This window comes from Hypanus sabinus, chromosome 10, assembly GCF_030144855.1.
Source record: "Hypanus sabinus isolate sHypSab1 chromosome 10, sHypSab1.hap1, whole genome shotgun sequence".
NCBI lineage: Eukaryota > Metazoa > Chordata > Chondrichthyes > Myliobatiformes > Dasyatidae > Hypanus > Hypanus sabinus.
Window position 1 is genome coordinate 23,420,164 of NC_082715.1, and position 22,941 is coordinate 23,443,104.

Genomic DNA, 22,941 nt, shown 5'->3' on the forward strand with positions numbered 1-22,941 from the left:
ACTTTGTCAAAGGCTTTGCTGAAGTCCATATAGACTACATCCACTGCCTTACCCTCGTCAACATTCCTCGTAACTTCTTCAAAAAATTCAATAAGGTTTGTCAAACATGACCTTCCACGCACAAATCCATGCTGGCTACTCCTAATCAGATCCTGTCTATCCAGATAATTATTAATACTATCTCTAAGAATACTTTCCATTAATTTACCCATCACTGATGTCAAACTGACAGGTCTATAATTGCTAGGCTTACTTCTAGAACCCTTTTTAAACAATGGAACCACATGAGCAATACGCCAATCCTCCAGCACAATCCCCATTTCTAATGACATCTTAAAGATCTCCGTCAGAGCTCCTGCTATCTCTACACAAACTTCCCTCAAGGTCCTGGGGAATATCCTGTCAGGATCCGGAAATTTATCCACTTTTAAATTTCTTAAAAGCGCCAGTACTTCCACCTCTTTAATTGTCATAGGTTCCATAACTTCCTTACTTGTTTCCCACACCTTACACAATTCAATATCCTTCTTAGTGAATACTGAAGAGAAGAAATCGTTCAAAATCTCTCCCATCTCCCTTAGCTCCACACATAGCTGACCACTCTAATTCTCTAAGGGGCCAATTTTATCCCTCACTATCCTCTTGCTTTTAATATAACTGTAGAAACCTTTCAGACTTACTTTCACCTTATTTGCCAAACCAACCTCGTATCTTCTTTTAGCTTTTCTAATCTCTTTCTTAAGATTCCTTTTACATTCTTTATATTCCATGGTTTTCTACCCTCTACTATCAGATTCCCCCTTCTTGAGCCTTTTATCTCTTTCACCTATCAACTTCCTAGCTCTTTACTTCACCCTTCCCCCTCTTCCAGTTTCACCTATCACGTACCACTTTGTACTTGTTCCGTCGTGATGGTGAACGATTATTCTTGTGTTTGGAGGCCTGTGACCATAGGAATGGACGTGGGATCTTTGCAGCTTGTAATGTAGAGTAACAATCTGGAAGCTTTTCTAGGAGCAGCTGTTAATAAGACTATTGGATTATGCTGAAGTGAAAAGTGGTGATATCGTAGACTTGGGCTAAAGAATGGTAGCACTGTGTTGGTAAGAGCAATGACAGATGGAAGTTAGTCCTTTTAAGTCTTCGAGAAATAATAAACCTTGGAATGTACAAAATGAATGGTAAAGTACTATTGAGGAACGGAGGAACCCTGGAATACCAACCCAAGAATCCCTGGAGCTGGCAGCAGAGTACGCAAGGTGATTAGAGGAATTTTGGGTTCATAGCATTGAATATGAGAGTGGAGATGCTATGGTACAATATTTTAAAAATCAGTTCCCTTGCAGCTAGTCTACTGTGGGCAGTTGTGGGAATGATGATATAGGACAAATGTGATTGCACTGGAGACCGTGTCGAGGAGAATCGCCAGGAAGTGAATTGTTTGATTATTGCCACATGCACTGGGGTATAGTGAGAAACTTTGTTTAACACGCCATCCATACAGGTGATGTCATCACGTCAGTGCATTGAGGTAGGACGAGGGAAAGCAACATCAGAATGGATGATAGAAGTGTTGCAGTTACAGAGAAAGTACAGTTCTGGCAGACAATAAGATGCAAGGCCATAATGACATAGGTCGAGAGTCCAATGGTCTTATAGCAGCGGGTTAGAAGCTGTCTCTGAGTGTATGGAAGGTGGGAGAAGAGAGAATATCTGGATTGGGTGGGGTCTTTGATTATGTTGGCTGCTATGATAACTGGAAGTATAGATCGAATCCATGGAGGGGTGGTTGGTTTCTGTGATGTGCTGTCAACTGTTCGCAACTCCCTGCAGTTTGCTGTGGCCCTAGGTGGAGCGGTTCTCATTCCAAGCTGTGGTGCATCCAGATAGGATGCTTTCTGTGGAGCATTGATAAAAGTCAGTGGTTAATTCTGTTACCCTCTCCACAGATGCTGCCTGACATGTGTTTTGAGCTTTCCCTCTTCTGACAATTACCTGCTGCTTCCTGTGCCCGAGGCAATTCTGAATCCAACTTCTCTCTTTCCCTCAGGCGTTTTCACTCTCCATTCTGCAACATGGAACCCTTTCAATAACTTTCTTAAAGTCCATGCAAATCTTAATGCTAATGTGTTTAAAATGTTAGCATCCATTTGACATCCACTTGAAAGGGCAGACTTCAATTGAGACAAGTCAATTAAGAGAATTTTGTGCTTGGTTAAACAACTTGGCCATTAGCATCAATAATTAAGGAAGGCTCTCGAATGGGTGAAGAAAGATAATTTAACCCCATGTGTGACAGACACTCAGTGGCCATTTTATTAGATACACCTTTACAGCAGCTTATTAATGCAAATATCAAATCAGCCAATTATGTGGCAGCAACTCAGTCCATAAAAACATGCAGGCAAGGTTGAGAGATTCAGTTATTGTTCAGAACAAACCTCAGACTGGGGAAGAAATGTGATCTAAGTGACTTTGACCATGGAATAATTGTTGGTGCCGACGGGCTGCTTTGAGTATCTCAGAAACTGCTGATCTCCTGATGTTTTCACGTACAAAAGACTCTAAAGTTTACATAGAATAGTACAACTGATGAAAAAAAATCTAGCGAGCAGCAGTTCTGTGGGTGAAAATGCCTTGTCGCTGAGAGAAGTCGGAGGAGAATGGCCAGACTGGTTCAAGCTGACAGGAAAGGCAAGAGTAACACAAATAACCACACCTTGAACCTTGAAGTGGATGGGCTACAGCAGCAAAAGATCATGAACATACCCTTTATTAGGTATAGGAGGTACCTAATAAAGTGCCCACTGAGTGTATCAAGAGTGAATTCTATTATTACTGCCAATGGGGATTTACGATGCCAACAGGTTTCAACCAAAATACATTTGCCTACAGTATATGAAGTTTTTATCCCACAATACTGGAAAATATCTAGTGGCCTAAGATTGTAAGTTATTTAAGCAATTATTTAGCAGTGAATCGAAGTTTAAAAATGGAAAAATTGTGACGTGGCTCAGCTATTTAAAAGGAGGCGACTGAAACATCATGGGCATGTGTTGTTCAAATAGTTTAATTTAATATCTGAGAATGTATACAGTATACAACCTGAAATTCTTGCTCTTTACAGACATCCACGAAACAGGAAGCTCAGAACCCCAAAGACCCCTCCCCCCATGCACAATTAGCGGCAGAAACATTGACCCTCTCCCGCTTGCGCCTGAACATTCGGCAACACTAACAGGCTGGCCCCAGCGTATGCATGTGTTGATTCTTAATGCAAAATGACACATTTCACTGCATTTTTAATGTAGGTGTGATAAAGAAATGAATCTGAATCAAAACTAGTGCAGCCTGAACATGCATCAGAATAGATACTTTCATTGAACTTTTTAACTCTACACAGGTGGATTGGAAGAAAAGCTTACTGGGTTTATGATAATTCAAAATACTAATTCATTCTTTTTATAGAAGAGATATATATAAAACAAATTCAAATTTATAGATAACAAATTTAAAATAACATTGAGTTATCATATGTATTTCTAATGTAAATTTTTAAATATTCCTTGGAGCGTTCAATGGAAAGGAAGGACAATATGGGGAAAAACAAGCTTTTTATTTCACACCTTCTGATCGCAGAGCTAATTGGATTGAAGTTCTTTACAATACAACAAAACGCAGCAATCCAGGCTAACGTTTCAGTGCAGTAAAATCACAAACAAGAGAAAATCTGCAGATGCTGGAAATCCAAGCAACCCACATACAAAATGCTGGAGGAACTCAGCGGGCCAGCCAGCATCTATGAGGAAAAAAGTGCAGACGATATTTCAGGTCGAAACCCTTCGGCAGGACTGGAGAAAAAAGGCTGAGGAGTGTTATTGTGCAATGAAAATGAGATGGTGCTGCACTGTTGGTGTGCTATACCTTGGATAAAGTGTTATACCAAGGCCCTCACAGTTATAACAAGATGAGTGTTGCACATTCTTTTCTGCTGTTGCTCTATATGTTTAGCATCCTCTGTGTAAGTCAGATGCATAAAGGACTACAAGGGAAAATTATCCACAAAATTAGACAGTTCGGGTTCCTTATTTTCCATTACAGTTCATCCTTATTTGAAAGCAAAACATATAGTGTACCGAAACATGGTGCTACATGATCCAGCAAGGAAGATTTTCATTGCTTTTCTTAAATAGTTTACACTATCTTGACTGGAAAAACAAAGATGCATATGTAATTCAGCTCTCAGGAAGTCTTCTGCATTTTCACTGTCTGAGCACTGATCAGATGTTGATCCAGTCTAACGAGTCAAAGGCAGAAAAGGTCCATTTTGCTTACCAGGAATACTTTGTTAATCACAGATGCAGGACTGCTTAGAAATTTGGTTCAAATTCCTAAATGGTCACAACTTTTGAAACTGATTTCAGATCCCTTTGACATTCCTCCTGTCCAAACTGAAATCCAGCAACTTTGCCCAATGAAATTAAGTGCGCCTCAGCATTGTCTTACTGCCTTCCTCTCCAGAAATGCCTAAAACATTGACAGGAGGTTGTAGAAACGTAGAAAACCTACAGCAAAATACAGGCCCTTCAGCCCACAAGGCTGTGCCGAACATGCCCTTACCATAGAAATTACCAAGGGTTACCAATAATCCTCTATTTTTCTGAGCTCCATGTACCTGTCCAGGAGTCTGTTAAAAGACCGTATCGTATCCGCCTCCACCACCGTCGTCGGCAGCCCATTCCACACACTCACCACTCTCTGCGTAAAAAAATTACCCCTAACTTCTCCTCTGTACCTACTTCCAAGCACCTTAAAACTGTACCCTCTTGTTCTAGCCATTTCAGTCCTGGGAAAAAGCCTCTGTCTATCTATATGATCAATGTCTCTCATCATCTTATAAACCTCTGTCAGGTCACCCCTCATCCTCCATTGCTCCAAGGAAATAAAGCCAAGTTCACTCAGCCTATTTTCATAAGGCATGCTTCCCAATCTAGGCAACATCCTTGTAACTCTCCTCTGCACTCTTTCAATGGTTTCCACATCCTTCCTGCAGTGAGGCGACCAGAACTGAGCACAGAATTTCAAGTGCGGTCTGACCAGGGTCCTATATAGCTGCAACATAACCTCTCGGCTCCTAAACTCAATCCCACGATTGATGAAGGCCAATGCACCATATGCTTTCTTAACCACACAGTCAACCTGCACAGCAGCTTTAAGTATCCTATGGATTCGGACCCCAAGATCCCTCTGATCCTCCACACTGCCAAGAGTCTTACCATTAATACTATATTCTGCCATCATACTTGACCTACCAAAATGAACCACCTCACACTTATCTGGGTCGAACTCCATATGCCACTCCTCAGCCCAGTTTTGCATTCTATCGATGTCCCGTTGTAACCTCCGACAGCCTTCCACACTACCCACAACACCCCCAACCTTTGTGTCATCAGCAAATTTACAAACCCATCCAGATCATGTATAAAATTCACGAAAAGAAGGGGTCCCAGAACAGATCCCTGAGGCACACCACTGGTCACCGACCTCCATGCAGAATATGACCCATCTACAACCACTCTTTGCCTTCTACGGGCAAGTCAGTTCTGGATCCACAAAGCAATGTTCCCTTGGATCCCATGTCTCCTTACTTTCTCAATAAGCTTTGCTTGGGGTACCTTATCAAATGCCTTGCAGAAATCCATATACACTACATCTACTGCTCTACCTTCATCAATGTGTTTAATCACATCCTCAAAAAATTCAATCAGGCTCGTAAGGCACAACCTGCCCTTGACAAAGCCATTCTGACTATTCCTAATCATATTATGCCTCTCCAAATGTTCATAAGTCCTGCCCCTCAGGATCTTCTCCATCAACTTACCAACCACTGAAGTAAGACTCACAAGTCTATAATTTCCTGGGCTATCTCTACTCTCTTTCTTCAATAATGGAATAACATCTACAACCCTCCAGTCCTCCAGAACCTCTGCGTCCCCATTGATGATGCAAAGATCATCGCTGGAGGCTCAGCAATCTCCTCCCTTGCCTCCAACAGTAGCCCTGGGGTACATCTCACTCGGTCCCAATGACTTATCCAGCTTGCTGCTTTCCAAAAGCTCCAACACATCCTCTTTCTTAATATCTACATGCTCAAGCTTTTCAGTCTGCTGTAAGTCATCCCTACAATCGCCAAGATCCTTTTCCATAGTGAATACTGGAACAAAGTATTCATTACGTACCTCTGCTATCTCCTCCAGTTCCATACACACTTTTCCACTGTTACACGATTGGTCCTTTTCTCACACATCTTATCCTCTTGCATTTCTGATACTTGTAGTAGGATGCCTTGGGGTTTTCCTTAATCCTGTCCACTAAGGCCTTCTCATGGCCCCTTCTGGCGCTCCTAATTTCTTTCTTGAGCTCCTTCCTGTTAGCCTTATAATCTTCTAGATCTCTATCATTAGCTAGTTTTTTGAACCTTTCATAAGCTGTTCTTTTCTTCTTGACTAGATTTACAACAGCCTTTGTACAACATGGTTCCTATACCCTACCATCCTTTCCCTGTCTCATTGGAACATATCTTCGCAGATCCCCATGCAAATAACCCCTGAAGATTTCCCACATTTCTTCTGTACATTTCCCTGAGAACATCTGTTCCCAATTTATGCTTCCAAGCTCCTGCCTGATAGCCTCATATTTCCCCTTACTCCAATTAAACACTTTCCTAACTTGTCTGTTCCTATCCCTCTCCAATGCTATGGTAAAGGAGTTAGAATCACTATCTCCAAAATGCTCTCCCACAGAGAGATCTGACACCTGAACAGGTTCATTTCCCAATACAAGATCAAATACAGCCTCTCCTCTTGTAGGCCTATCTTCATACTGTGTCAAGATACCTTCCCGAACACACCTAACAAATTGCACCCCATTTAAACCCCTCATTCTAGGGACATGCCAATCGATATTTGGGGTCTGTCTCCCTATCTGCTCCTCGATGTCCCTTTAATATTGGGTGGTCTATAAAAAACACCCAGTAGAGTTATTGACCCCTTCCTGTTCCTAACTTCCACCCACAGAAACTCCATAGACAATCCCTCCATGTCTTCCTCCTTTTCTGCAGCCGTGACACTATCTCTGATCAGCAGTGCCACGCCCCCACCTCTTTTGCCTCCCTCCCTGTCCTTTTTGAAACATCTAAAGCCTGGCACTAGAAGTAACAATTACTTATCCTGAGCCATCCAAGTCTCTGTAATGGCCACAACATCATGGCCCCAAGTACTAGTCCATGCTCTAAACTTATCTGCTTTGTTCATAATAGTCCTTGCATTAAAATAGATACATCTCAAACCATAGGTCTGAGCACATCCCATCTCTATCACCTGCTTATCCCTCTCGCACTGTCTCCAATCTTTCTCCATTTGTGAGCCAATCGCCTCTTCCTCTGTCTCTTCAGTTTGTTCTAGTCATTCTAGTTTAAACTCACCCCAGTAGCAAACCTCCCCACCAGGATATTGGTCCCCCTGGGATTCAAGTGCAACCCATCCTTTTTGTATGGGTAACTCCTGCCCCAAAAGAGGTCCGAATGATCCAGAAATCTGAATCCCTGCCCCCTGCTTCAATCCCTCAGCCACGCATTTATCCTCTAACTTACTATATTCCTATACTCACTGTCATATAGCTATATAACAATTACAGCATGGAAACAGGCCATCTTGGCCCTCCTAGTCCATGCCAAACGCCTGTTCTCACCTAGTCCCACCTACCTGCACTCAGCCCATAACCCTCCATTCCTTTTCTGTCCATATACCTATCCAATTTTTTTTTAAATGACAAAATCGAACCTGCCTCTACCACTTCTACTAGAAGCTCGTTCCACACAGCTACCACTCTCTGAGTGAAGAAATTCCCCCTCGTGTTACCTCTAAACTTGTGCCCCTTAGCTCTCAACTCATGTCCAGTGCTCGGTCCTCCAGCAGTGGCAGGATCTCCCTGTGGCCACACACTTCAATTCCACAGACCACTCCCACTCCGACATGTCCGTCCATGGCCTCCTCTACCATCAAGATGAGGCCACACGCAGGTCGATGGAGCAATACCTTATCTCCCGCCTAGGTAGTCTCCTTCCTGCCAGCATGAACATCCAACTCACTGACCTCCGTTGATACCCCTTACCCCCAACCCTATCTATTATTTTAGTCTGGTTCTCTTTCTCTCTCTTTTCCCCCCTCACTATAATCTCCCCCCAGCCCTACCTTTCTTTCTCTTTTATTTCCCATAATTCTCCACCTTCCCCCTAGCCCATTTCCCTCCAGCCTATCACTTTATCCCTCCCCCCACTTCTTATCCCCTCTCGACCATCCCATGTTACTTCACTCCTGTTGAAGGGTTTCGGCCCGAAACGTTGTCACTACCTCCTCCCATAGATGCTGTCTGGCTTGCTGAGTTCTGCCAGCATTTTGTGTTTTTTTATCATGTCCTCTTGTTAAGTTTGAATCTCCCCTACTCTCAATGGAAAAAGCCTATCCACATCAACTCTATCTATCCCGCTCATAATTTTAAATACCTCTATCAAGTCCCCCCTCAACCTTCTACACTCCAAAGAATAAAGACCTAACTTGTTCAACCTTTCTCTGTAACTTAGGTGCTGAAACCCAGGTAACATTCTGGTAAATCTTCTCTGTACTCTCTCTATTTTGTTGACATATTTCCTATAATTCGGTGACCAGAACTGTACACAATGTGTCATGTGCCACAGGCAGTAATCCCGAGGTTACTACCTTTGTGGTCCTGCTTCTCAATTTCCTTCCTAACTCCCTGTAGTCTACTTTCAGGACCTCCTCCCTTTTCCTACCTATGTCATTGGTACCAATATGTTCCACGACCTATGGCTGTTCTCCTTCCCGCTTCAGGATATCATAGACTCAATCAGAAACATCCTGGACCTGCTGGGAGTCAAACCACCGTCCGTGCATTTTTCCTGCGTCCACAGAATCGCCTGACTGACCCCCTAACTATAGAGTTGCCTATCACTGCTGCTTTATAAATATCAGTTAGCATGACATTATTACAGCACTAGCAACCTGTGCTCAATTCTCACTATTGTCTGCAAGGAGTTTCTACAGTCTCCCCGTGATCTTGTGGGTTTCATCCAGATGCTTCAGTGTCCTCCCACATTCCAAAGACATAGGGTAGGTTAGTTAGTCACATGGGGGAATTGGGCCGGAAGGGCCAGTTACTGTGCTAATGAATGAATGAATGAATGAATGAATAGAACCCAATTTAGACGGGATCTGGAGTATTGTATTCAGTACTGGTCATCCCATTATAGGAAGGAATGGAGGACGTGGAGAGAGTGCAGAAGAAGCTTGGCAAGAGACTGCATTGATCAGAGTCATCTGCTGTAAGGAGATGTTGTTCAAACTAGGGTTTTTTTTTTTTGTGGAGGCTGAGGGGAGACCTGACAGATATTTATAAAATTACAAGAATCATAGATAGGGTAGACAGGGTCAAAATGTCTAATAGTAGTGGGCGTGCAGTTAAGCTAAGAGGGGAAAGTTCAAAGGAGGTGTGTGAGGTATGTTTTTGCAGACACTGGAGAGTGCATTGCCTAGGGTGTGGTGGATATCGTAGAGGCTTTTAGATAGGTACATGAATATTGCAAAGAATCAGATCAGTGACTGACATGTGTCATGAAAATTGGTGTTTAGTGGCAGCAGTACAGTGCAATGGCCTGAATGGAGAGATGTGGACCATGTGAAGGTAGAAGGGATGAAAATGTCATTAGCTCAATTACTTCAGCAAAATATTGTGGGCCAAGTGACCTGTTTCTCTGCTGTACTATTCTATTTCTACATATCCACTTGTTCCTGGTGCTGACTTGTCCCCATCCTGGAATTTGAGACAGCTTCAATGCCAGGGCAGAATATAGTACATCTGCCAAATATCAGTGAATTTTAAGCCTGAGATTAAAAATTCAATGCCCTGCTCCATATTCATTAATGGAGATCAAATTCTGGGAAGTCCTATGTCATCGAATTCTTTAATTGGTTGGAAGAGATATTAATGTTATGCACTCAGTGCACTTTTCAATGCCTCTAGGAGTAATTTGAACTTTTGGCCTTGGTGTGAAATGGGCACGATCAGATTGCCAACCCTTGCATGCCTCTCTCAATATAATCAATCTGCTACAATTGATTTTCTTGTTCATATTGTTTGTGCAGGAGCACTTTGCGGTTTGCAGCAACAATCTGCTAAAGATTTATCATATGAGCAGCGATGGCAAGGTTATCAGGCCTGTACTCGCTGAAATTTAGAATAATGGTTGCGGGGGGAGGGATCTCATTGAAACCTATCGAATGTTGTAAGACCTAGATAGAGTGGACATGAAGAGGGTGTTTCCTTTGGTTGGGGAGTCTGGGACCCGAGGACACAGACTCAAAATAGAGGGATGTCTATTTGAACAGAGCTGAGGAGGAACTTCTTTAGTCAGAGGTGGTGAATCTGTGGAATTTGGTGCCTTAGGTGGCTGTGGAGGCCAAGTTATTGGGTATATTTAAGGCGGAGGTTGATTAGTTCTTGATTAGTCAGAGCGTGCAAGGTTATTGGGAGAAGACAGTTTAATGGGTTTGAGAGGGAAGTGGATCAGCCATGATGAAATGGCAGAGCTGACTTGATGGGCGAAATGGCCTTATTGTGCCCCTATGTCTTAAGGGGTCTTAAGGTTTTGATCATTTTAATGGAGGACAATAGGATGTTTTAAAGAATAATATTTTAATTATTCCAGAGGAGGTTCACAAGGATGATTCCGGGAATGAAGGGATTAACAATAAGGTGCATTTGGCAGCTTTGGGCCTGTACTCACTGGAATTTAGAAGAATGTGTGGGGATCTCATTGAAACCTTCTGAATGTTGAAAGGATTAGATAGGGTGGAGGCGAAGAGGATGTTTCCTATGGTGGAGGTATCCAGAACTAGAGGGCACAGCCTCAAAATTGAGGGTAACCTTTTAGAACAGAGGAAAGGAAGAATTTTTTTAACTAGAGAGTAGTGAATCTGTGAAATGTTCTGCCACAGACTGCGTTGAAGGCCAAGTCTGTGGGCATATTTAAGGCAAAAGTTGATTATTTCCTGATCAGTCAGGGCATCAGAGGATATGGCAAGAAGGCAGGTGTGTGGGGTAGAGTGGTATCCAGGACCAGTGGAGCAGACTCGATGGACTGAATGGCCTAATTCTGCTCTTATGCCTTATGGTCTGAATCTGAAAATGCAACCTGTTTGATGTGTGAAATTAGTTTTCATCAGTTCAACTATTAGATTTGGTCAGGAATTAGTCAGTTCCAGCAAAACATTATAATATGGATAATTCAATTGGCTCAGTGTTGACAGCACAAGAAACACTAGAGGGCAACAATAAACCAAACAGCAGTTTATCTATTTCTACCTGCTGATGTACTGATATACTGCTATGTACTGATATTGCAATCTTATTTAAAATTATCCTGACACATTAGTATTTTTAACTGCATCTGGAGCTTTAAGAACATCTATCACTAAAAGCAGTTACCATATACTGTACAGCGGTTCATACCAGTTTGGCAAGATGACATCATTCTTGCCTTTTGGTCAAAAATCTTGAATTCAAGTCACAGTGTAATTTGAGGGTGAAACTTTAGCAGTTGCCGTATTCTCTGCCAGATGCCTGATCTGTAAGATAAATCAGCTTGTTGAAAATGTTAATTGTTAAATGGTTCAAATGGTTCCGTTTATTATTAGAATGTACACAGTATACAATCTGAAGTACTTAGTCTTTGCAGACTTCCATGAAAAGCAGAACCGCCAAAGAATGAGTGATAGAAAAATGATAAAAAACCCAAAAAACCTCTACCCTAGGCAGGCAGCTGCAAGTATCAACACATCAACCACCCCCCTGCCACCCACTTCAGCAAAACAGCATCTGCCCCCCCCCCCCCCCCCCCCACCTGTTAAGACTGGAAACCTTACTGCTAATCTATTGCATTTTGAACCAAACTTAATTTAATGGAGACACAAGAAACTGCAGATGCTTGAATCCGGAGCTAAGATAAAAACCACAAGCTGCAGGAAGAACTCAATGGGCTCAAACAGCTTCTTTGGGGGCAAAGGAATGGTCAACATTTCAGACCAAGCCCTTGCATCAGGAATGAGAGAGTAGACAGAAGGTAGTTAGCATAAGAGGGTGGAGTGAGACACAACCTTGCTGGTGGAAATAAATAGGAAGGGAGGGATGATAGACAGATGAAACCAGCCAAGGGAGGGTTAGGAGGTAGGAAAGGGAGAAAGTAAAAAGTCACCACATACACAAAGTCAACACATACCCCACAAATAAATGGCAAACTCGGAGATCAAGGGTTATTCCTAAAAAAATATTGACAGTTAAAATAGAAGTAAAAGTTGAAAATGTTCTCCGTATCAAAAAATCTCTTAAATGTTTATAATACTATATTAAGGATGTCCAGTACTGGTCGCCTCACTATAGGAAGGATGTGGAAGCATTGAAAATGGTACAGAGGAGATTTACCAGGATGCTGCCTGGTTTAGAGAGTATGGATTATGATCAGAGATTAAGGGAGCTACGGCTTTACTCTTTGGAGAGAAGGAGGATGAGAGGAGACATGATAGAGGTGTACAAGATATTAAGAGGAATAGATAGAGTGGACAGCCAGCGCCTCTCCCCAGGGCACCACTGCTCAATACAAGAGGACATGGCTTTAAGGATAGGGGTGGGAAGTTAAGGGGGATATTAGAGGAAGGTTTTTTACTCAGAGAGTGGTTGGTGCGTGGAATGCACTACCTGAGTCAGTGGTGGAGGCAGATACATGAGTGAAGTTTAAGAGACTACTAGACAGTTATATGGAGGAATTTAAGGTGGGGCGTTAAATGGGAGGCAGGGTTTAAGGGTCGGCACAACATTGTGGGCCGAAGGGCCTGCACTGTGCTGTATTGTTCTATGTTCTATACAACCCTGAGATTCTTCCTCTGTGGGCATACTTAGCAAATCTATAGAACAGTAACTGTAAACAGAAGAAACTCGTGTGGACTATTAGATGATGGGCAGATGGAATCAATTTGGGGAGGGTAATTTAATAAAGAGAGTGAAAACATGGTGGATAGGTGGGTTAAATTGATTTACTGAAATTTTGAACTGGAGGGTTCATTCCTGACCAGTCACATTGTTATTTATTGAAAAGCAAACCTAACATGAATCGATATTTACGAAGCACAAATATCAACTCTTTATCACAGTTTTCAAGTAAGGAAGAAGAGCTCTCTCGCGTCTACTCTGAGATACATTTAATTGATGAAGACATTTCCACTCTGAAATCCCAGAATGCACTGGAACAGTCCGTTCAGTCTGAAAAATGGCAGGAACTCTCCAGAGTGTCTGGTTTGGCAAAATTAACTGGGTCAATAAGCAGGAATGATAGAAAATATGCTCAATAATGTTTTAGTCATTGTGTAGTATAATTTATAGCTTTATATACAGTGGATGAAATAATTAAGCTAGAAAATGTGTATTTTTCTTTAGATTTGATGTGCAATTTGTAAAAAACTTGTGTTTTGTTTCACATAACACTATAAAATTCTACTTTGCAACAAATGCTATGAACAAAGAACATTGCTGTGTTTGTTTCCATGAACAAACTCAAGTTTTTTTGGCACCCAGCTAGTTCCAATGTCCAGCATTATATCAGGGCAGAGTGTAACTCTAGAAAAACCATTTTAGAAATTATAGAAAATCTTTGCCCCAAGACAATCCATCTCTCAACTCAAATCAAATCACCCTCAACTTTTCAGTGCTAAATTCTCATTTTTTTTCCGTCCACGAGTTAGTTGTTATCTATTTGCTCTCCTTCCTTTCCTATTGCCCATCCAGTCCAACACATTTTACAGAACTAGCTTTAATTCTGAACGCTGCTGGCTAATTTTTCCTCTACTCTCTGCATGCATATCATACACGAGGATCACTTCATAGAAGCAAATCATCCTATGGCTGCAGCCCATCAAGTCTATACCATCAGTCAAATTATCCCACATTTTTCCCAGAGCCCTGCAAATTAGCATTAATTGATTCTATTTCTGCTATCCCTAGAGGCAGTGGATTTTAGTTAATTACTACACTTTTTGTAGTATCTCTTTTCTAAAGTTTTAAGACTTTTACTCCAGTCCTTGATCCATCCCTTAATGAAAATGTCCCTTAATTTACTTCACCCCTCCCATTCTCTCGGTTTCACCTCTCACCTGCCACCTTGTACTTCTTCCTCCCCAGTCCTGATGAAGGGTCTCAGCCCAAAACATTGACTGTTTACTCCTTTAAATATACTGTGGAATCTGCACAAACAAAAGAAAATCTGCAGATGCTGAAAATCCAACCGACTCACCCAAAACGCTAGAGGAACTCAGCAGGTCAGGCAGCATCTATGGATAAGAGTACGGTCGACATTTCAGTAAAACTCCCCAACACATTCTTCTTTATTTTTGTTACTTTTCTGTGACCACACGTTGTGGTAAGTTGTAACCATTTTCACATCACAAGGTGATCTTTGACCAAAATCTTGTTTTAGAAATTCAAACTTTTTCCTATATTCTGCCAAATACTTGATATGTTGAAAAATGCATATTCTAATTAAACTTATTACTAAAGATAAATAAATAATTGCCTTTTTAATTTGCAGTTTTTTATTATTATGCATTGCAATGTATCGCTGCCACAAAACAACAAATTTGATGACATATGCCAAAGATATTAAACCTGATTCTGATCCTGATTTTTTCCAAAAATTCCAAATTCTATTTATTGTTAATTGAAAAATGGCACATTGGCTAACATTTCATCTTCACAAAAATCATGTTCATATTGTACAGACTGGGTGATGCACAGCTCCAGGCAGTGAAAACAAAATTCTACTCATTATGTCGAAAACGACATATAACAAGTTCTCCTCTGCACACTTGTGAAGATCTGAAAGATCAAATGGTAGAGTTTTGGGAAAGGAACATGCAAAATGCTAAGGAACATGGTAGTATTTTGGAAAAAGACAATCCCGTCTATCTCCTCCCCATCAAGGACCCTTCATCTCAAATCCAGGATTTAGCAGGGAAATACTTGTACAATTAACTAAGTTCCTTTCTACTGTTTACCAGAGTGTTTCAGGCTGTGCTTCAGCTTTGCAGTGCAAAGTGAGGAAACAAAGTTATGACCGTCCCCCATTACTCAGGATGGGGAATTCAGATGAACAATCTATGCCAGGTTAGATTAGTGCAGCAATGGCTTTGCATACTCGAATTGAGATGATTGGCTATAAGAAACCAAGGTAATTTAATGTTTTGAATTATTTTTGTTCATATAAATTATTGAATTTGAAGTAAATTTACATATTTAATTGTGTAACAAAATATGATATTTCAATATGTTTAATGGTTTGGTTGTGTTCTAATATTTGTTGAATGCTATGGCAATCCGCTAACTTGGGGATGAGGCTTAGCTTATGTCAAACTTGCTTTCAGCATTTTGTGTCGGGGCTATTTCATGGGACTGTGCAGATGAGACTCGGACTTTGCCCCTTCGTTGAGCCAGCTCCCCTAGGGAAATTGTAAGCCAATCACAGTTGTAGGGCTCACTCCTGACTAAAAGTTCTAGATTACCAGTAAAAGTATTGTTAGGTTTGCAGCAAAGTGATCAGAGTTCACACCTTTTCAAATGATAATTGCATCAGGACATGTATATACTTCTGGTAAGATGGCAGCACGTTTGGATGCAGCAGTCCCAAAGGTGTTCTTTTCATTGTTAAATGTGCTTCTTATTATTGTCAGACTGTACTGGACTCCAAGAACTATGGGTGCATATGTCTACCACATTAGGGAGCTGCTCGTTGTTTTGGAGTAGCCGGCCGGGGTGTCGTAGGAGCCCGCTGGCAAGTTGGAGAAAGAGAAGCCGGCCAACGGGACAGAGAAGCAGAGGTCAGCTGGCGGGCCAGAGTAGGGGGAGCTGGTCTGCAGGCCAGAGAAGGAGCCAGCCGGTGAGTCAGAGGAACCAAATTGGGTTCAGAGGAGCTGACCTGGGTCCAGACCATGCTGCTGCCAGCTACTAGAAGGCATTGGAGTTGGTGCACGAAAGCAGCTTGCGCTGTAACCGTGAGTGACTGTCTAAGGCGTTTCTCTTGGAATCGCAAGACCCTGTTGGACACTGATTATGTAAGATACAGCAGGCCTGTTTCCCTTGGTGACTCAACAGACAGTGAGGCAGTAGCGTGGACTCAGTTGTAGCAAGGACTAGGCCTAAAACCGGGGGCTTGCCAGCTGCTGCAGCCCAGGTGAGGAGACGCCGGAGATGATGTAGTCTGGCATCCCTTCTCAGTTAGGACTGATCTCCTGCTGGTGCTGCCCTCCAGTGTTTGACCTGTGGATTGACAGGAACTGTACCATCAATTTGTGGGACACGCCATTCAGGGTGTTGGACTATATATGCCTTTTCTTATGTGACTATGTTTTTTTTTGTCCCTCACTGTTTTGATTGTGCTGTGTATGTTTTGCACTTTGGTCCCAGAGTTCAGTTGTACGCATGTATGATTGAATGATAGTTAAGCTTGATTTAATTTGTGTGTAGGCTCATCTTTGGTCACTGGTAGTAAACATAAGGTCTTCAAATTCAGTCCAGTAGATCAGTGGATCAGTTATTCAGGAGGTGAGTGCAACCAGGAGCCAATACTCAGACACTCAGCAGGAGTGACCAAAGGTGAGTACATCTGCCTATATGTAGCCATTGTAGCAGTATAGATCAGGTGTTACTTATAAGACAGGACACAAGGTACTCTTTGAGACTAATCATTTAAGACAATGTCATTATTTTGGTAGACTGAAGAGTCATGAATCAGTCACCATTTTACATTTCACGTTTTTCTACAGTATGTATAAATCAGTCTGATAATTCACTATCATCTATTTTGTTATACAGCTGAGATCACTTACTTCATGAACTCTCCACAAATAATTTGAATAATTGCTTAGCTAATCTGCAAAGCATATTGAACATAAGAAATAGGAGCAGGAGTTGGCCATGAGGCCTATTGAGCCTGCCCTGCCATTCAATAAGGTCATGGCTGATCTGTCTGTAAACTCAGCTCCACCCCCTGCCTTTCCCCCATAACCCTTAATTCCCCTACTATGTAAAAATCTATCTAACCGTTTCTTAAATATATTTAGTGAGGAAGCCTCAACTGCTTCCCTGGGCAGAATTCCACAGATTCACCACTCTCTGAGAAAAACGGTTTCTCCTCATCTCCATCCTAAATCTTCTCTCCGAATCTTGAGGCAATGTCCCCTAGTTCTAGTCTCACCTACCAATGGAAACAACGTTCCTACTTCTATCTTATCTACCCCTTTCAAAATTTTGTATGTTTCTGTAAGATCCTCTCACATTCTTCTGAATTCCAGAGATTATAGTCCCAGGTGACTCAATCTCTCCTCATAGGTTAACCCCTTCATCTCTGGAATCAACCTGGTGAACCTCCTTTGCACTGCCTCCAAAGCCAATATATCCTTCCTCAAGTATGGAGACCAGAACTGCGCACAATACTCCAGTTGCGGCCTCACCAGTACCCTGTATAGTTGCAGCATGACTTCCCTGCTCCTGAATTCGATCCCTCTAGCAATGAAGGCCAACATTCCGTTTGCCTTCTTAATAACCTGTTGTACCTGCAAGCCAGCTTTTTGCAATTCATGAACAAGAACTCCCAAGTCCCTCTGCACAACAGCATGCTGCAATCATTCACCATTTAAATAATAATCTGTTCTTCTGTTATTCCTTCCAAAGTGGATGATCTCACATTTACCAGCATTGTATTCCATCTGCCAGACCTTGGCCCACATTGGAATTTATAGCTTTATATAGACGTAATGGAGCAAAATACCTTGAACCAATTATGTATGTATGCATGTACATTTGTGGAAATAAAACTAATTTAATAAAGAAGATGGTACATATTATCTCCAATTGTTCCACACTACCTCTGTAATGGTACGTTGTGCAACAGAATATCTCGTGGCAGTAGTTGACAATATACTGCATTATACATTGAACGTATTTAATCTTGTACATTGAAAACAAAATGGCACTGAGGTTTCACCGAGATGTTCATACCACAAACAAATGTAGCATCAATTAGATCTTATGCTGACTTGTTTGTCCAAATCATGCAAAGCTGTTCTCAATCTAATTTGTCTCCATTAAGCCAGTGGGTAGGTGCCAAACTCCGAGGAACAGGAATAGAAGAACAACCTGCCCAAACATCTATTTCTAGGGATGTTCTTGTCAAGTGCCTGAGCTCCCTCAGTGCATCATGCATATGATATACACAGAATAATGCCTGACTTTCCAGGCAGAAATAAGATCAAACATCTAACCAGACTACGTTCCCTCGTAGAACTCTATCAAAAGGAATATTGCTGCAGTTCTATGGGGCTTGTGTACCACAGGAATAATTGGTCACCTTGTGTTGCATTGCCTAGTATTTGCAACTAGGGTGCATAATTAAATAGGGCTAAGCAGAACGAGGTCAAACACCAGCATAATTTGCCTAAATTCAAATTGGAGTATAGATCTGTGAGAGAATCTCAATGGGTCGAGGCACGGTCTTGACCCAAAACAGCAACAATTCCTTCAACAATTCCCCATTACTAGTGCTTGATCCTCTGAACTCCAAATGTTTTTTTTTGCTCCAGATCCCAGCATCCAGAGTCTCTTATGTTTCCTCTCAATTTAAACTAATTGGTAGTGTTCTCTCTAATTTTTTTCTTTACAGCTGCAAGAACTAACCATTGTTCTGAGTAGGAAATTTTTACACAGCCTAAAAACTGCATGCCACTTTATGTTAACATTACATAAAAGAAAATTCGAGCTGTAAGACATTGCTCAAGAAATTGTGGAATGATTCCCAAGGACTGGAAAATTGCAAATGTCACTCCATAGACAGCTGTGCAGGCCAAGTTATGGACTATATTTAAAGCAAAGATTAATATGTTCTTGATTAATCAGGGAGTCAAAGGATACAGAGAAAAGGCAGAAGAATGGGGTTGAGGGAGATAATAAATCAGCTGTGATGGAATGGCAGAGCAAACTTGATGGGCGAAATCGCCTAATTCTGCTCCTATGTCTTATTGTCTTCGTGGTTCACTGCTGATAGGAGTTGGATCTGCTGGCAGAAACCTACACCTTTAGTCATTTACTCTCAAGAAAAAATAGGAGCACTCAATTGGGAAGGGATGACATCAATTAAATCTTCCACCCGGTACACATTCTGCAGCTTCACATTTGATAATTCCCTGGAGCTCCCTGCAGTGGCCACAGATTTGCTTTGAAATTACTTGTAATCTGCTTAGGTCAGTCATTGACCTTTGAACAACCTGCAGCTGGGGGCCTCACACCACAGGAAAGGCTTAGGTCAGTCCATTGTAAAGGAAGAAAGGCAGATGTGGAGAAAAGTACCAGGTTCCCAACTTTACTCCCAATTTTACTCTGTTCCGTGGATGCAATGGAGAATACTCCTTGAAGTCTGATTCACTTCCCAGCTATCAGCACAGCAATGATAGAGAAGCAGTAAGTTCTGCTGACATACTGTATGTCATTGGGAACTCAGGTAATGCATCGGTACATGGCTCAAAGTGACAACTGTCCTAAAAATGTTCAACTTGCTCTTTTGTGGGGGAGGGTTTTGCAAGTCAGCTGACTGACCATTAGAGTTATAAAGAATGTTGGTTTAAAGCAGACAAGTAAAGTGACTAATTTCAAGTCAACTTTCTTCCAAGCCACCCAGCTTTATTCCGTAAATCTAAATCCAGATTTTTACGTACCGATAATCCTCAGTTTCTTCCCTACCAGCAGCGTCACCACCTCTGGTCTTTTGCCGGGTTGATAATGGAAATAAAAATTTACAGAAATCCCCTGGTGCAACTGTCCTGTTGTTTTTTGCGCTTGTCAGAAATGTGCCTAGAAATTTGCTCTTCTTAAACATAAGAGACTCAGCAGATGCTTGAAATCCAGAGTAACACCTGCAAAATGCTGGTGGAACTTAGCAGGTCAGGCATCATCCATGGAAAGGAATGAACAGTCGATGTTTCGGGCCGAGGCCCTTCATCAGGTCTATGTGTTAGTTACTCTTCTCCCGCCCTCCAGTGGTTTGGAGGTCCTCTGTACATTCCCGGCTTTGTTCTTAAATTAACCAAAGTCGCCTCATTTGATGATCTTCCAACCATTTCATTGAAAAGTTGTATTTCTCTCTTCAGCCAATGTTGCTTCCTCACTCCTCCTCTGATTCCACTCTGCTGTCTGTAATTGGGAATTATGATCTAGCATTGCTGTGGCTATTTGAGATAAGTTTCAGTAATAATTGAATGATCAAACTTCCATGTTCTTATATGTCCCCTCAACTCAGAGGCCTTACTCATCATCGTCCTCACATTTAGACTTATACTGTTAATTATGCACCCACTTTTTTGTTTCTAGCTACTTTCCCATCTTTGTTCCTAACTGGTATTTTAGAATCAAACAGTTTCTATGATAGCATGTTGAACTAAAGGAATTACAATTTATTTACCTTCAGTTAGTAGGGACCAATATCCTTGCAGGCAGGTTGGCTAGAGCTGTTGGAGAGTATTTAAACTAATTTGGCGGGGGAATGGAACTGGAATGGTAGGGATAAGGATGGGGCAGTTGATGTACAAGTCAATGCAGAGTGTAGTGAGACTGTGAGGAAGGGACAGGAAGATGATGAGCAAAACTCCAGTCGGTGCGATGAGTTGAAGTGTAACATTGGGGCAAAATCGTAAAGGCTGATGAATACGGGACTAAAGGTGTTACATTTGAATGCATGCGGTATACAGAATAAAATGGATGATCTTGAGGCGTAGTTTGTGGATTATAGGAAGATGGGTGGAGAGGCAGGTAGTGTTGAGGAAGCAGGGAGTCTGTAGAAGGGCTTAGACAGATTAGGAGAATGGGCAAAAAAAGTAGCAGATGGAATAGAATGCCGGGAAGTGTACTGTCATGCACTTTGTTAGAAAGAATAAATGTGTAGTTTATTTGCTAAACAAGGAATAAATTCAAATATCTGAGGTGTAAAGGGACTTATGAGTCCTCATGCAGGATTATCTGATGGTTAACTTGCAGGTTGAGTTGGTGGTGAAGAAGGCAAATGCAATGTTGTTGTCCATTTCAAGAGGACTAGAATATAAAAGTAAGGATGTAATGCTGAGGCTTTATAAAGCATGGTTGAGGTCTCGCTTGGAGTAGGGTGAATAGCTTTGGGCCCCCTATTGAAGAAAGGATGTGCTGACATTGGAGAGGGTTCAAAGGGGATTCACTTAAATGATTCTGGGATTGAAAGGGTTATTAAATGATCAGTGATTGAAGGCTCTATTGAAAGTCCTAAGTAGAGTGGATGTGGAGAGCATATAGTGGGTGAATCTGGGACCAGAGGGCATGGTCTCAGAATAGACAGGGGTTCACAACCTGGTGTCTATGCACCCCTCAGTTAATGGTAAGGCTCCATGGCATAAAAAAGGTTGGAAACCCCTGGAATAGAGGGACATACATTTACATCAGAACTGAGGAGGAATTTCTTTAGCCAGAGTGTGGTGAATCTGTGAAATGCATTGCCACAGACAACTGTAGAGGTCAAGTCATTGGGCATATTTAAAGTGGGGGTCGATAGGTTCTTGATTAATCAGGGAGTTAAAGGTTACAGTGGAAAAACAGGAGAATGGTGTTGAGAGGGATAATAAATCAGCCATGACAGAATGGTAGAGTAGACTCCATTGTCTAAGTGGCCTAATTCTGCTCCTATGTCTTATGGTCTTATTTGAAGATGGCTACATAAATGTTGTGGTGAAGGTATTACATTTGATTGGTGCCAACACTCCACGGATGAGTTCTGTGATGTCAGTTTCAGCCAAATTGATGTACATCTGAACAGACTTCCACATCCTACTCTCTGTAAAAAAAACATACCTCAACCCATTCACTCACCATCCTGTTTTTGACGAACTACTGATTTTTAAAAAACCCTGTGATTGTAAAGTTCCCACCCTTTTGTCAAATCCTTCTATGGTCTCACCCTCTCCTGTCTCTGAATATCAGCTCTATGATGAAATATCTGCAATATTTCTTCCATCCTGAGCCCTTGAACATCTTGAATTTAATTACTATGATTGGCAGACATTCCTTCTATGCCCAGACCCCAAGATAATTTTTTCCCCATTCTGCCCCTCTAAGACCATAAGATATAGAAGCAGAATTAGGCCATTCGGTCAATCGAGTCTGCTCCACCATTCGATCATGACTGATTTAAGTCCCATTCCTGCTTTACAACTGCTATAGATTATAGCTAATTTGACCTAATTATGGCTATGTGGCTCCAGCAAGTCTTCTTTGGCAATTAGCCTGTAAAACATCTTGGAAAGATTTAGCACTTTAAAAGTTCTGTAACAAGTAAGTTGTTGCTGTTTCAGAATATCTGCACTAGTAAATTTAAGATGTTGTATCAGAGGCCGTCGCCCTTCTCACAACAGAGGTCATTTTCGATCAGCAGTAATGTAAAGTCTGATAGCTAATCAGTTGCCTGTTTTATTCCCATGGATACAATTTCATCACATGCTTTATGTTAACAATGACCTACTCAGCTGATATAGAGCCTTTGTACATGTTCAAATTTATTGATAAGTGTTAACACGTTTGAAATAATATTATTGCATTTCATGGCACTGTTAAAATAGGTGGATGGAAGTTGTTGAAAAAGCCAAGCCATAAGCTGTTTTGGCATTTTTTAATTACTAGAAGTGTTACTTGAATTACGGCATTGATTTATATAAGGTGCATGTAATGTAATTAGGACCACAAAGTTATTTTTAATGA

The 22,941-nt window shown here is 41.6% G+C and overlaps 1 protein-coding gene across 3 annotated transcripts in view; it reads left to right on the plus strand.

Moving 5' to 3' along the window:
- The window catches only part of LOC132400496 (myosin-11-like), a 55,533-nt gene extending 37,597 nt beyond the window's left edge, over positions 1–17,936 (plus strand). For all 3 annotated transcript variants that reach the window (XM_059981495.1, XM_059981496.1, XM_059981497.1), the window contains one exon: positions 13,281–17,936. In XM_059981495.1, coding sequence (XP_059837478.1) covers positions 13,281–13,478 — 198 coding nt within the window. In that variant the 3' untranslated portion in view covers positions 13,479–17,936. The remainder of the gene's footprint in view (positions 1–13,280) is intronic.
- The last annotated feature ends 5,005 nt before the right edge of the window (positions 17,937–22,941 follow it).